At 41.0% G+C, this 13389-nt stretch overlaps 1 protein-coding gene and 1 non-coding gene across 2 annotated transcripts; both read right to left on the bottom strand.

Annotated features, from left to right (window-relative positions):
* Positions 1–35: 35 nt before the first annotated feature.
* Positions 36–139, bottom strand: LOC135597852 (small nucleolar RNA Z107/R87). Its single transcript, XR_010481444.1, has one exon. It is a non-coding gene; the product is annotated as a small nucleolar RNA Z107/R87 (small nucleolar RNA).
* A 2333-nt stretch (positions 140–2472) lies between these two features.
* On the bottom strand, positions 2473–3952 carry LOC103971959 (glutathione S-transferase 3). The gene is made up of 3 exons (XM_009386129.3): positions 3709–3952; positions 3548–3596; positions 2473–3132 (listed from the first exon to the last, which is right to left on the bottom strand). The coding sequence occupies exons 1-3, from the start codon at positions 3853–3855 to the stop codon at positions 2681–2683; spliced, it is 648 nt and encodes a 215-aa protein (XP_009384404.2). The 5' UTR covers positions 3856–3952; the 3' UTR covers positions 2473–2680.
* Between the last annotated feature and the right edge of the window lie 9437 nt (positions 3953–13389).

The raw sequence follows: 13389 nt of genomic DNA, 5'->3' as shown, positions 1-13389 counted from the left end.
CATCAAAACAGAGAAAAGATCATGGATTTTAGAGAGAATGCTCGGGTCAGCGGGATAGTCGACATACAAATCCCTCGACAAAGAGAGACCTGCAATCCGGTCTGTTGAGCTTGAATATTCCTGAGTCGTCACAGCAGCCTCATCTTCAATCCACATCAATACAAGAAAAACAACAAACAGAAAATAAAACCGTAAAAGAATCACGAAACCAGTGGCCGGAAACACAAAACCTAAAAGGATCACGAGAAATAGACGATTGAAGCGAGTCAGGGATCAAGATATATATAGCGATAGAATTAGCCTTTCCGTTGCGCATATGGAGAGAGGCGGCGGATTATGGGATCGGAAATGAGTCGGGCGGACGCAGGAGAAGAGTTAGGGTTTTGCGGGTTTGTTTCCGTAGTCGGTCCGGTTTAGTTGGTCGATCCGGCCGTTGGTTTGCTTTTTGTGAAGTAAGAAACGAACCAAGTAACTTGATAGCCTTAAAAACATAAATCGAATCGGACCGGACTCTGATCTTTTGGACCGGATCGGTTTAAGGCGCACTCGGCGCCTGATCTACTGGCCGTGGAGGTTTTCTTAGCCGTTGGATGTGAATCCCAATCTCGAAGAGTAAATAGTTTCTCCTGCTTTAATTAGACTTCGCAGTTTCATTAAAATTGGTTTCTTTGTTGTAAATTGAATTGCTTTGATAAAAAAGGGGAAATTGTCTTTTAGTCATTTGATTTTGTTGACTCTAATCAAATCATCGCCTCAAGTTTGGTTCCTTCCGAATTTGGTGTTTCTTATTCTTATTTAATTATTTACAAGATAAAAGTAATGTGTATAAAGATAACGATAATTTGTCTTGTGTGATCTATTTTACATTAACATAAACTCGTGACCATTTATTGAGCCAAACAAATGTTTTCTCTCCCTTATATGTGATACGAGTACGAAATGATGTGATACATAGTCAAAATCAGACATTAGACGAATATTTAAATATCCAATCGAACAAGAATATTAAAAAGGAAAAATAGAGACAATTTAAATAATTGCTATTGCTTGTTGGTGAACTTATGCCGTGACCGTGGGGTTGGTACGGCTTGATACGACTGGCAATGTCCAGGACCATTTCATGAGGTTTTCGCCTGATCGGGTCAGATTTGGTTGGGATGCACATCTTCAACGAGCCCGTCCACCTTTATCGCAACCAAATTTCTACGCACTGGCCTAAGTTAAGATGAGAAGGAGGATCCTGACTTAGGCTCCTCTAAAGATCAAGTTAGTGGGCCTGCTAATATTCCAGATGCCCCTTGTCCGATGTTGGCAATGAGTTTTTATCATAGTGCCTAGGGTTAGGCATACACGTCCTTCGCGCGACGTCCAACTCCCCGAACGATGAGTGTACCTTCGAACGTTCGTCACCCGAGATATATGGGACGATGCCATGCAACGCCGTCCCGAGCTTCCCGGAGTTGTTGCGGCGATGTTGGTTGGCACGACGCTAGACGACGCGAGAGGAGGACAACTGTTATCCCGGATTTCTGATGGCGCATCCGACGTGGCGTTGTGTCTTCCTCCTGAGGCCCCACACTTGGGTTGAGGTGACGGGGGTCATGTCCTCGTGACGGAATCCATAATATGCCCTATCACTACTAATGTTTCACGATTATAAGAGGATCACAGAGATTGAGAGACAAATGTGCAAACTTCCAAGAAACAGAACTCCAGCGTTCTCATACCATCTAAATTCTAAGCTTTACTATACCTTAAGGTTCTAACGAGTACCCTATTCATAGACCAACAGATAAACATGACAGTGATCAATGTTAAGCATTAACAAGCCTATTAGTGTTTGAACACATTAAAGAAGGCATTCCGCTCTAACCATATAAAACAAGACATATTATAAAGGTGATGCACAGGTAGAAACACTATAAAGCTTGCAAAAGGGGAGAAATTTAGAGCAAAATAATAGGAGAGTCATAGAGGTTTTGGTATTTTTGCAACTATGAAGGTTATTTCTAGAAGTGTCTACTACGCCTATGCAAGTTGATGGATAAGTCTATCAAATGTTTGAATAGAGGAGTGCCTAATTCACAAAAAGTTTTTTGTTTGTTCTCTCTAATCAACATTCTATAATCAAATTACTCAATTCTCTCTAAATTGAGAAAAGCACAAACTATTCAGGAAAACTTGCAACACTGTCTTGTTCACACTGCTTGGATATAGATACGAGAATAGGATTCAAAGAAATAACTGAAGTGTCTAACTCAGCAGAAATGTAAAACACATATAGATCTCTTACAAACATTATGAAAATGATGTAAATAACCAAAATAAGATTTTTTCCAGAAACCAAAAAATGATCCTCCTCTAGAAATATTATATGATTTAAATATATAATAAAAAACTTATGATACTATTGACAAAATAAAGCAGGCATCAGAGTGGTTTTTCCCCTATGCATACAAAACAAAAGGAGCGTAACATAAACAACAACATTACTTCAGATGTCAACTGTCTACATTGCTGACACATTATTTATTTCTGTCCTCGAGCACGAACAGAAATTGCACGACACCGAACAGGAATTGCAACCACGGATGGCAGAGAGAGCAACAGGGGGAGATACTACTTTCTCCCCCTGATGTGCCATCATCATAATATATGAAATAGATAGATGGGGGAAGAATCAGAAGGGGATAGCGGCGGCGGTCTTCTGCCAGGCGGGGCGGGAGGAGATGTCCTGCCACCAGGCGAGCAGGTGGGGGCGGGAGGTGACGAGGCTCGCCTTGGGGGTTTTCATGAGGTAGTTGGTGTATGGGATGTGGTTCAGGTCCACCAGGGTGAACTCAGCACCGGCCAGGTATTTGCTCTGGGCCAGCCGGGCCTCGTACACGTCCAGCACCTTCTCCAGCTTCGTGGCCTGCGCCTCCACCACGGTCACGTCGGTGGCGCCGCCCAGCATCGGCTTGATCAGGGCCTCGTACACCAGCGCCGCGATGGGCGGCCCGAACTGCTGCGACTCCACCTCCAGCCACAGATCCACCACCGCCCGCTCCGCCGGGGTGCCGCTGGAGAGCAGCAGGTCCGGCCCCGCCTCCGCGTACTTGGTGGCGATGTAGCGGTTAATCGCGCGCGACTCTGGCGGTCCGACGGAAACAAAGTATCACATCACGCCGCCATGGAAACTGTGTTATTGTTTTATTTCGTTTTATCCACTTAAATATTTTTATTTCCCAAAACCCCCCTTGAAAAGGAATCCTCGTTATTAACAAATCACAGGAAGTGTGGACTAGTAAAAACGAGATCATGCAGGGGTAAAAACGGAAAGTTTCGTTGATCGATGAGGACAACATGACAATTGACGCGCAAGCAGGATCCGAAAAAATCGTTAGAAGAAACAGATCGGGGGTTAATATAACCAAAATAAAAGCATAATAGACCGAAGAAAAAGAACATAAAATAATCTGATCTCGAGCCTTTCATTTCCATGAGAGAAGTCCACTAGTGCATACAAGAGGAGAAGAAAACGCGAAGGAAAAGGATGAGAAGTTACCAAAAAGGACAACATCTCCGTCCTCCAGCGCAGGGATCTGACCGAACGGCTGCATGAATCGGCAAAACAAACCAATCATCTTGTGATCTTTCCTTTTGTCACAAGTAATTCCTCCTATTCGAAGGAGAATAAGATGAAGAAGGAAGAACAGGGAAACGTACGTTTAGGGCGAGGAAGTCGGGCTTCTTGTGAGCACCGGTGCGGAGATCGACTATGACGAGCTCAAACTCCACGCCCTTCTCGTTCAGCGCCGCCAACACCCTGACCGTGTTGGTCGACATCGGCATCCCGTACACCTTAACCCCCATTCTTTCCTCCCCCTTTCTCTCTCTCTCTCTCTCTCTCTTCGCCTCTTTCGCCCTCTTTGATGCGATCAAAGTCGCCGCTTCGACACCAAAAGCGGTAGTAGTGGAAGGCATTTAATAGCCTTCACGCACTACAGTGTCGCGGTGCACGTTCTGCCGACCATTTCACGGATGGGACACGCGTCTCAGCCTGATGGACTAAGGGGCATTTCTCGGAAACTTCGTTGTCAGCAAACCCCCCTCTTAAAAGCGGTGACCAGATTGCTGTCTAAGGTTACCTCGATCCAACCTAAATCAATAAAACCCAAAGCAAGTCATTTGTACCTTATAAACATTCATGATTTATGATTCCTTACCATGGAGAGGAGTACAAAGAATCCCTTAATCTTGAATTTTTTTTCAATTTATTAGTTAATTTGTTTTAATTTATTATGGAATGGGGGAAGGTAATCGCACTATGGTGTTGGGAACAGGGCGGACGGCGCACCAAATCAACCGGTTAGCTATTGACGTGAGTCGGGTCGAGGAGGACTGTCAGATGAAACCACGTGAAACGTGCGCTCAATAAAATACCAAGTTGTTTCCGGAGAATCTTTCGACTGTTTATGGATTGGTCCTCACAGTTGATATAATTGTTGATCAGTCATCATGTTTTATACTTGCAATAATATAATGTATTTCGTATGATAAACAGGTTATAAAAATATGGAATATATGAAATATTAGTATTAGTATTAATAGGAGGAACTTTGTAAGCTAATCATCATCCAACATATGATTTTTATATAATATCTCGAACGTAAGGATAAGATGAAGACCACACTCCACCTATCTACCCATAAGAATAAGAGTCCAAGATAAACGATTGTAGAGTGTTCTCCTCTTGTCACTCACATGCATAAAAGTTCGAAGAAAAGTTGTTATAAGTAATTAAAGGCTACCTCCTCATAGAATATTTCATAAAATATTTTTCCTTTACGATTAGGTATAAAAGCTCACATTCAATATAATAAAAAGGGAGATTACTTTTTGATCGCTTGCATTCATGCTAATCTACCTCGGGTTACTAACATGGGCATTGGACGAATCAGATCGGGAAACCTCTCCTGGCCTCAATCTTCGTACATGTGACACATCAAAAGCTCAACATTTTCACCTTGGAGATACCTTGGACAGCCCCTACGCACACGGGTTCAGACCACATCGGACTAGGACATTAATAACATATTCTCATAATATTTTTTGTGTTAGAAGGGGACCCCATGTTATAGGAATGCTCACTATCAAGACTCAGAATGAACACTTAAGTAATGATACTTTGCCCTTGACTCATAGTACTTTCACCCAATATGGATAGTAGCCACCCTTTCCATAGCGCATCCATCTTAGCGCAGATGTTGATGTAATACTAATGTATATTCAACAACCCAAGTCTCTCACCCCCAAAGATAACCCCGAGCCATTTACTCGTCTCTATTAAGGTATTCTTAAATCTCACTTAGCAAGTGCAGACACTAACAAGTATGATACGGGTTGTCTCTTCACTTTTGCTTTAGTTAGCCCAACATGCAATGCCACCAGTTTAACTGTGGTCCCCTACTCAGCCACCACTAGCACTGATGCCCATCAACATTCTTTGACCCAACGTGGTGTCGACATCCTAGGAGCGCCTAAGACTTATCGAACCGTCGATCGAGAGAGCACTTCGGACTCTGATCGTGAAATTTAGCATATCACAATAGTGCTTTATTCTGCTTGAATCAATGACATAGTTAGTAGACTCGATAGACGATTCCCTATATATTTAACTGTGATAGATAGACCGACGTTTGGAGGAGATATGACGAGAGGTCCAACAATCAAAGGAGGAAGCATTGGTCGACCCCACCATGAGTCGATCACCGTTCATCTAAGAAATCTAGGAGGAACCGATTCTACCAAACTTTTTATCTCTCATCTTTTGAGTTATTTGATGGTAGTACCAACCCGATAGAGAATGTTATAGTTTTTTATGCCCAAATATCATTGTATGACACTTCGAATGATCTGATATGTCGCACCTTTCCAACCATTCTAAGGGGCTCAACACAAGAATGATACACTTGCTTGAAGTCACTTTTCATCAATTCTTTTGCCAACTTGCAAGGAAGTTTGAACTTCATTTCCTTAAGAATATTTACAAACTTCATTACTCGGTCCATGAATGAGATATGAGGCATGGTAGATACTTATCTGTTACTTGTAATATAGACATTCATGATGGAGCTCAAGCCCTTTAACCTCTTTTGATCATTGATAAAGAAACCACCAGTGATTGTACCCAAGGTACTTCAAAAGGTCAATTAATATATTACCATCGAGACAATAGTCTCAGATAAGTATAAGGAGCCATGCAAGAGGCCAAAGTAAAAGTAGTCACAATTAACCCCAACCCCAAGATCACAACAATGAAGGAGAAACAAATGACTCAATTTATCTCGCCCAAGGTATGAGTTGACCCTCCTAAATATGACTATAACTAAACTTTTTATATAGATAAAAAAAAGGCTTTTAAGAGACTCTCACCCGATATGAACCCTAGTAGTGAAAAGAGAAAGGTTCAAATACTATCAATTCTATGGAGACTACAATCATAACATGAATGAGTATCACGACTTGAAAGAATAGACTTAGGAGCTCATACAATAGGGACACCTCGGGCAATTCGTCCGAAGCCAACAAGAATCCTCACCTCGACCTCAAGGGTTAGTGGAGAGACATATTGATGTTATCATTAGTGGACCTATCTCGAGAGAAGATAACTTTTTCAATTGTAAGGCTTATGCTCGAGCTACTATTGAAAAGTATTCGAGAACGGAGAATAACCTAGAGATAACCTTCAATGAGAAATAAATGGAGTACCTCGACCCAAATCATGATAATGTCTTAGTAGTTTTTGTGAGGATGGTCAACGCTCGAGTGAAAAGGGTCATGATTAACATATGTAGCTCTACTAATATCTTCTACTTCGATGCGTTTTCAAAAACTCAAACTATCAACGAACAACCTTACCCCTATGACTTATTTGTTGATGAGGTTCACTAGTGACTCTATCTTGTTTTGTTGGACTGTGAACCTACACATCATATTCAAAGACGAGCATTGCTCCAAAATAATACTAGCTAAATTCATGATGGTGGATATCCCCTTGGCATACAATGTGATCATAGGCTAATCCATACTAAATAAACCAAGAGAGATGATGTCAACCTATCATATGGTGAAAATTTCCTAATGAGGGCCAATATTGGATAATTGAGAAGCAATCCAAGGGAGTTGCATTAGTGTTAACTAATGATGGTCCAATCTAAGGCACCACTTATAGACCCAAGAGATTTCGCTAAGTCCATCATCCATCATAAACCAGTAAAATTATTGATTGAAGCATATATAAATAAACCAATAGAACTGTTGATTAAAGCACTTATAGATAAGGCCTGAAGGGTTTTATATGAATCTAAGAGTGTCAAGAGGCCTTTGAAAATTTGAAAGACCACCTCGCCAAGTTGCATATCTCACTTCCTCTACCTCGGGCAAAACTCGAAGCTTCTACCTATCTACTATCAACCTAGTTGTCAGCTTGATATTGGTACAAGATGATATAGGAGTTCAAAAGCACATCTATTATGTTCGTTATATTTTAAGTATACCTAAAAAGCGATACCCTCCCTTTCGAGAGGCTCACATTTGCACTAATCTTGGTGACAAGGAAGCATAGCCCCTATTTTTAATTACATATTGTATATGTGATCATTGACTAATTACTTAGACAGGTTCTCTCTCAGTTTATATCTCAAGTCGGTTGTTAAGATAGTTAATAGAGCTGAGTGAGTTCAATATCCAATACATTTCAAATGTTGCTTAGGCACCGATGGACTTTATTACAAAACTAACTACTCCTTTGCCCAAGGTTAATAAGCACACCCCACCTGCATGAACACCATTTGTGGATATTTCCGTCACCTTGGATTTAGGCAATGTTAGACTCGTCCAAAAAAGCCTGAACAAACAAATGTTTGAATAAGTTCTTGGTTTGAGTTCAAAATATCTAATAATGAAGTCAAGTATGATGCACTTCTCTTGGGGCTTTAACTCATTTAAGAGCATCAAGTCTAGGACCTGATGATATTCAATAACTCATAGCTAGTCATGAACCAAGTAAAGTGGAACTATGAGGCCCGAGATGCAACCATGGCAAAGTACCTCATTGAGATGCCGATAGAACACTATTGATGGACCCCATATCGACTCAGAGAGTTAAGCATCATCAAGCATAGTATTACATAATTAATGATCGCTTGTGTCATAAATTGTTTAGTCGATCATTTCTCAAATGCCTAACACGTCAAGAAGCCAAGAGGGTGTTGGTTGAGATGCATGAGAGTATTTACACGGAGCATATTGGTAGATGAACTCATCTTCATGGTACTTCAATAAGAGTTCTACTAGTCGACACTATGCAAGGACATAATAGCCTATACCCAAAAATATGATATGTGCCAAAGATTTATGTAGATACAACATCAACTGATAGTCCCTTTTAAGTCCAATCGATTACAAATGTTCACCCACTAGGGTAGGAACATCCTTAGACCTTATCCACGAGCTTTGGGCCAGTGATGATTTCTCATCATTGGAACCGGCTATTTTATAAAGTGGATATAGGTTGAACTATTAGCATCGATCATTGAGAAGCAGGTTAAGGAATTTTTATGGAAGAATATAATCATCCACTTCGGAATCTCGATAGTCATTATCACCAACAATAGAACCCAATTTAATAATGTGAAGTTCGAGGGGTTCTATCAATCCTATAGAGTTCAACTAAAGTTTAGCTTGGTAGCTCATCCTAAAACCAATGGTTTCACCATAGTCACCAACCAAGTCATTCTTAAGGGGTTAAAAATGTAGGTCATTAGAGCAAAAGGTACTTGGATAAATAAGCTACTGAGTATCTTGTTGGCCTTCCAAAAGACATCTAAGATTGGGTCAGAAAAATGTTAGTCTTCAATATTGAAGCTATATAACTACCTAAGATAGTCTTTCCAACACCTTGGGTTGAAAATTTTGATGAAAAAATATTCAAAGAAGGATTTCAGGTCAGACTCAACCTAATCAGTAATGTTAGAGCAGAAGCACATAGTGTTGGGAAAATATTTGAGGGCGACATCACATGCGCAGCGGAAGAATAAGAAAACAAAATCCCTGATTCCCAAAGAGATGTTCGTCGTCGTGCGAAGATTGGTGTGTAAAATCCGTGAAACTGAAAACTGCGTATAGAGTATATTGTGTCACCTAGGGAGATCGTATATCCCTGTTTCCTTATAGATCTTTAGGAGAGGGTGAAGGAAGTCAAGCGTCCTCCTCTCTAGCGGTGATCCACACAGTAGGGCTATGACGACACTCTTCAAAACTCCATGTCTGCTTTGAGGTGGAGAGGGAGAGGAGAATAGGAGAGGAAAGCAAAGACTCTAGACTATGAGGCTCTGAATCCCTCCTATTTATAGAGGTCCCCTATCAAACCCTAATGGATCCTCCCCTAGTGGGTATTGGATCTGCATCCAACAACCCAAGCCTTTTAGATTAGTGGATCTCTATCCAATAATCTCTAATAGGCTCTTATTGGATCTCGTCCATGGGATCCAATAATTCAGGGGCTTATTGGATATCTAATAAGACAAGGGCTCCGTCGGATATCTCATATCCGAACCTCTACTCATCGTAATGCCTAACATATGTGTGTGACCCTCTAGGCCCAATATCGAGCTAGCCGTGAGTCATACCTGTTAGAACTCCTTCTAACTCAGTGAATTATTATCTCTGTAATAATTCACTCGACTCATCGACTACGGACGTACTAGGCCACTACGCCGTAGTCCCCAGACGATACAGGAGAATCTAATCCATTGAACCTGTCTGTCCTCAGTTACCGTGTACCTATAGTCTCTCATCCATCTAATATCTCAAAGACCGTATATCGAACATGGTGTTGTCAGACCCATACGGTTTCTACTCGAGTCTTCGCTCTAATTAGATTCTCCCGGAGAACTCTTTCTCTCTCAACCCGAATGACCATGGCCAGGGATTTGTCTGAGCAAGAACACATGGAATATTCCTCTCATGACGCCGAGAGTGGATGATCCTCTATCGACACTCAATAGCCCTCGTAAGGTCGACTACCACTCCCAATGACCAGTTGCACTAGATCTGGGAGAGCCAAACCTATAAGTCTGGTATCAAAGAGTGGAGTACTCATACATGACATCCTTGGTGTCTCAAGTCTAAGGACCAGATATACCACTAGGACTATAGAATCAATGTTTGACAATAAGACATTATCAACCATCCAGCATTCCGTAAGCGGATCAATCAGTGAACTCATTCTCCAATGAGCACCTGTACTGTATCCCTAGTGTCCCTACACGAGCAGCTATGTGACCAGCTGCATCTATCATATGGACGGGTATACAACACACCAGTATGTCCGGTTATCACGATGTCCCTCTCGAGTAACCTATGACCGGCATTATTTAGAATATGTGTTTAAAGATGAATCAATCTCATTATCATGATATCATCATGATCCGATTCCCATTGCACAAATCCAAGGACATCACAATATATATATATATATATATATGTAATAGTTATAAAATGATATATGCCAAAATATAATAAGCAAAAAGATTCTGTATCAAGTCACACGTGCCATCACTCGAGTGATTGGCTTGCTGGGCACCTATGACTAGCAATCTCCCACTTTACCTAAAGGCAATCACATATGTGTCTGATCCCCATCAGACCCCTGTGACACTAAAAATCAATCTGAGACAACGGCTTTATCAGTAGATCTGCAATGTTATCTTCATATGAAACTCTTTCCACTACTACATCTCCTCGGGTTACGATCTCTTTGATAAGGTGGAACCTCCTCAGAACATGCTTAGATTTCTGATGAGACCTAGGTTCCTTCGCTTGAGCAATCGCCTCATTGTTGTCGCAATATAAGGAGATCGGCTCCTCGCTACCCACCACGACTCCCAAATCTGTGATGAACTTCTTCACCCAGACTCCCTCCTTTGCTACATCTGATGCAGCAATGTATTCCGCCTCTGTGGTCGAGTCAGCAGTAGTATCTTGCTTGGAACTCTTCCAGCACACTGCTCCTCCATTCAAGGTGTACACGTACCCCGAATTCGACTTATTATCATCGACATTAGACTGAAAACTTGAGTTTGTGTAGCCTTCAACCTTAAGGCTACTATCTCCATATACTAGTAAAAGATCCTTAGTCATTCTCAAGTACTTAAAGATACACTTTACTGCAAGTAAAAATAGGTTGATGTAGGCACCTCGAGCAACAACAAGCCTTCTCCACTCGAGGTAGAAATAGGTTTCCTGACCTTCATAGCTCGGTGGCAAAGAAAAGGGAGGGTCAAGTGGGAAATCGATCCCTCTTCGATGCATGGTGTTATACCTCCTGCTATTGTTGCACCATACTAGCTCTCTGAAGGTGGTTAAGGCTATTTCTATTATTGACGACCATGACCTTGACAGTAAGATTGGGCGGAGCTCCAAGAGAGGATTTTTGGACCCATGGAGAGCCAAAAAGGATTTTTGGACCCATGGAGAGCCAAGAGAGGTTTAAGGAGGTGACCAAGACAACGATGATAAAGAGATATGAAGGTAGGGAAACCGAACCCTCGCTTTCTTTACTGTCGAGTTGTCGAGCGCGAGGGTCGAGAAACCAAAACCCCCCCCCCCCCCCCCCGATGCTGAGTCATGGAGGTCAGGCTTCCCAACTCCCTTACTCTCGAGGAGGGCCCGTCGATGAGGAATGACCCTTTGTCAAGGGATAGAGGTCATTAATTTGAAGCGGGCACCCATGACCTCATCAGCATCCACCTAATGCATTAAATTGGAGAACCAATCAAAAATGCATAAGTTTAATGTATCGAATGAACTGGATGTAGCACTTCGAATCCCTCTTGTAAGAGCCTTCGAAGCATACCTTCGAGGAGGGAGAGGGGAGGATAAATGATAGGGATATCATTGTTAGCCAATTGTCATCCAACACGTGACCTCTATGTGGTATCCAAGTTAGAAGAAGAAGGCGAAGGCTATCCTCTGCTTATCTGCCCACATGGATAAAGGTCCAAGGTAGGCAGTTGTAGGTTGTCCCCTCCTCTCTCCCCTTGTCGCTCATATGAATAAATGATCATAGGAAGATTATTATGGGCAATTAGAGACTATCTCCTTGTAGAATATTTTATGAAATATTTTACCCCTTTACAATCAGGTATAAAAGTTCACCTTCAACATAATGAAAATGGGGATCACTTTTTGATTAATTACGTCTATACTCATCTATTTCGGGTTATTAATTTGAGCATCAAAGGGATCAAATCAAAAAATCTCTCTTGATTTTTATATAAGTAATACCTCAGGAGCTTGATATTTTTACCTCAGAGGCACTTCAGTTAATCTTACGCATATAGGTTCAGACTATATCGGATTAATCAGGATGTTAGCGATATCTTCCCATAACAAATAGGAAATAAAAAATATAAAATATTTATATTTTATTGGTATTATTATCGGTGTGCATCTAAGACCCACTTTATGTCTCAACCATTGACTATTGAAATATCTACATGTCGCTACAAGAAAATTTACTATGAATAACCCTCGTTGTCTCTCTACAGGGGATGGAACACACACCGCATGATTTTTAGATTGTGGTTGTGATATGCTCAAATGTGCCCACAACTTAGCCTGTATCAATTTGAACTCCACCCTTTCCCATTTGAATAAGATAAATAAGATACCCAGAAATGAAATATTATCTTTATTTTCTTTAAATGTCTCCTCTCTCTCTTTCTCTCTTCTTATCTCACTTCTTTCCCATTTCAATCTTATCATTGTTAGCTAATCGTCACCCAACACATGACCTCCGTTTGGTATCCAAGTTGAAAGATGAAAACGAAGGTCACCCTCTATTTGTCTACCCACGTAGATAAGAGTCCAAGATCGACGATTATAGGTTGTCCCCCCTTCTCTCCCCTTATGTTCACGTAAATAAAAGGTCATATGAAGGTTATTAGGGGAGATTAGAGACTGTCTCATCGTAGAATATTTTATGAAATATTTTATCCCTTTACAATCAGTATAAAGATTCACATTCAATATAATAAAAAGGGAGATTACTTTTTGACTAATTACGTCTACACTCATCTATTTTGGATTATTAATTTGGACATCAAAGGGATTAAGTCGAAAAATCCCTCTTAACCTTAATTTTTATATAAGTAATACCTCATGAGCTTGATGTTTTTATCTCAGAGGGGCGCTTCAGATAATCTTACGCACATAGGTTCAGACTATATCGAATCAATCTGGATGTTAACGATATCTTCCCGTAACAAATATGAAATAAAAAATATATAATAGTTTGAATGTGAATTGATATGTCGATCGTTTTTGTATCGGATAGTTTAC

This window comes from Musa acuminata, chromosome BXJ1-11 (genome assembly GCF_036884655.1).
Source record: "Musa acuminata AAA Group cultivar baxijiao chromosome BXJ1-11, Cavendish_Baxijiao_AAA, whole genome shotgun sequence".
Taxonomy (NCBI): domain Eukaryota; kingdom Viridiplantae; phylum Streptophyta; class Magnoliopsida; order Zingiberales; family Musaceae; genus Musa; species Musa acuminata.
This window is presented reverse-complemented; position numbering and strand designations above follow the sequence as displayed.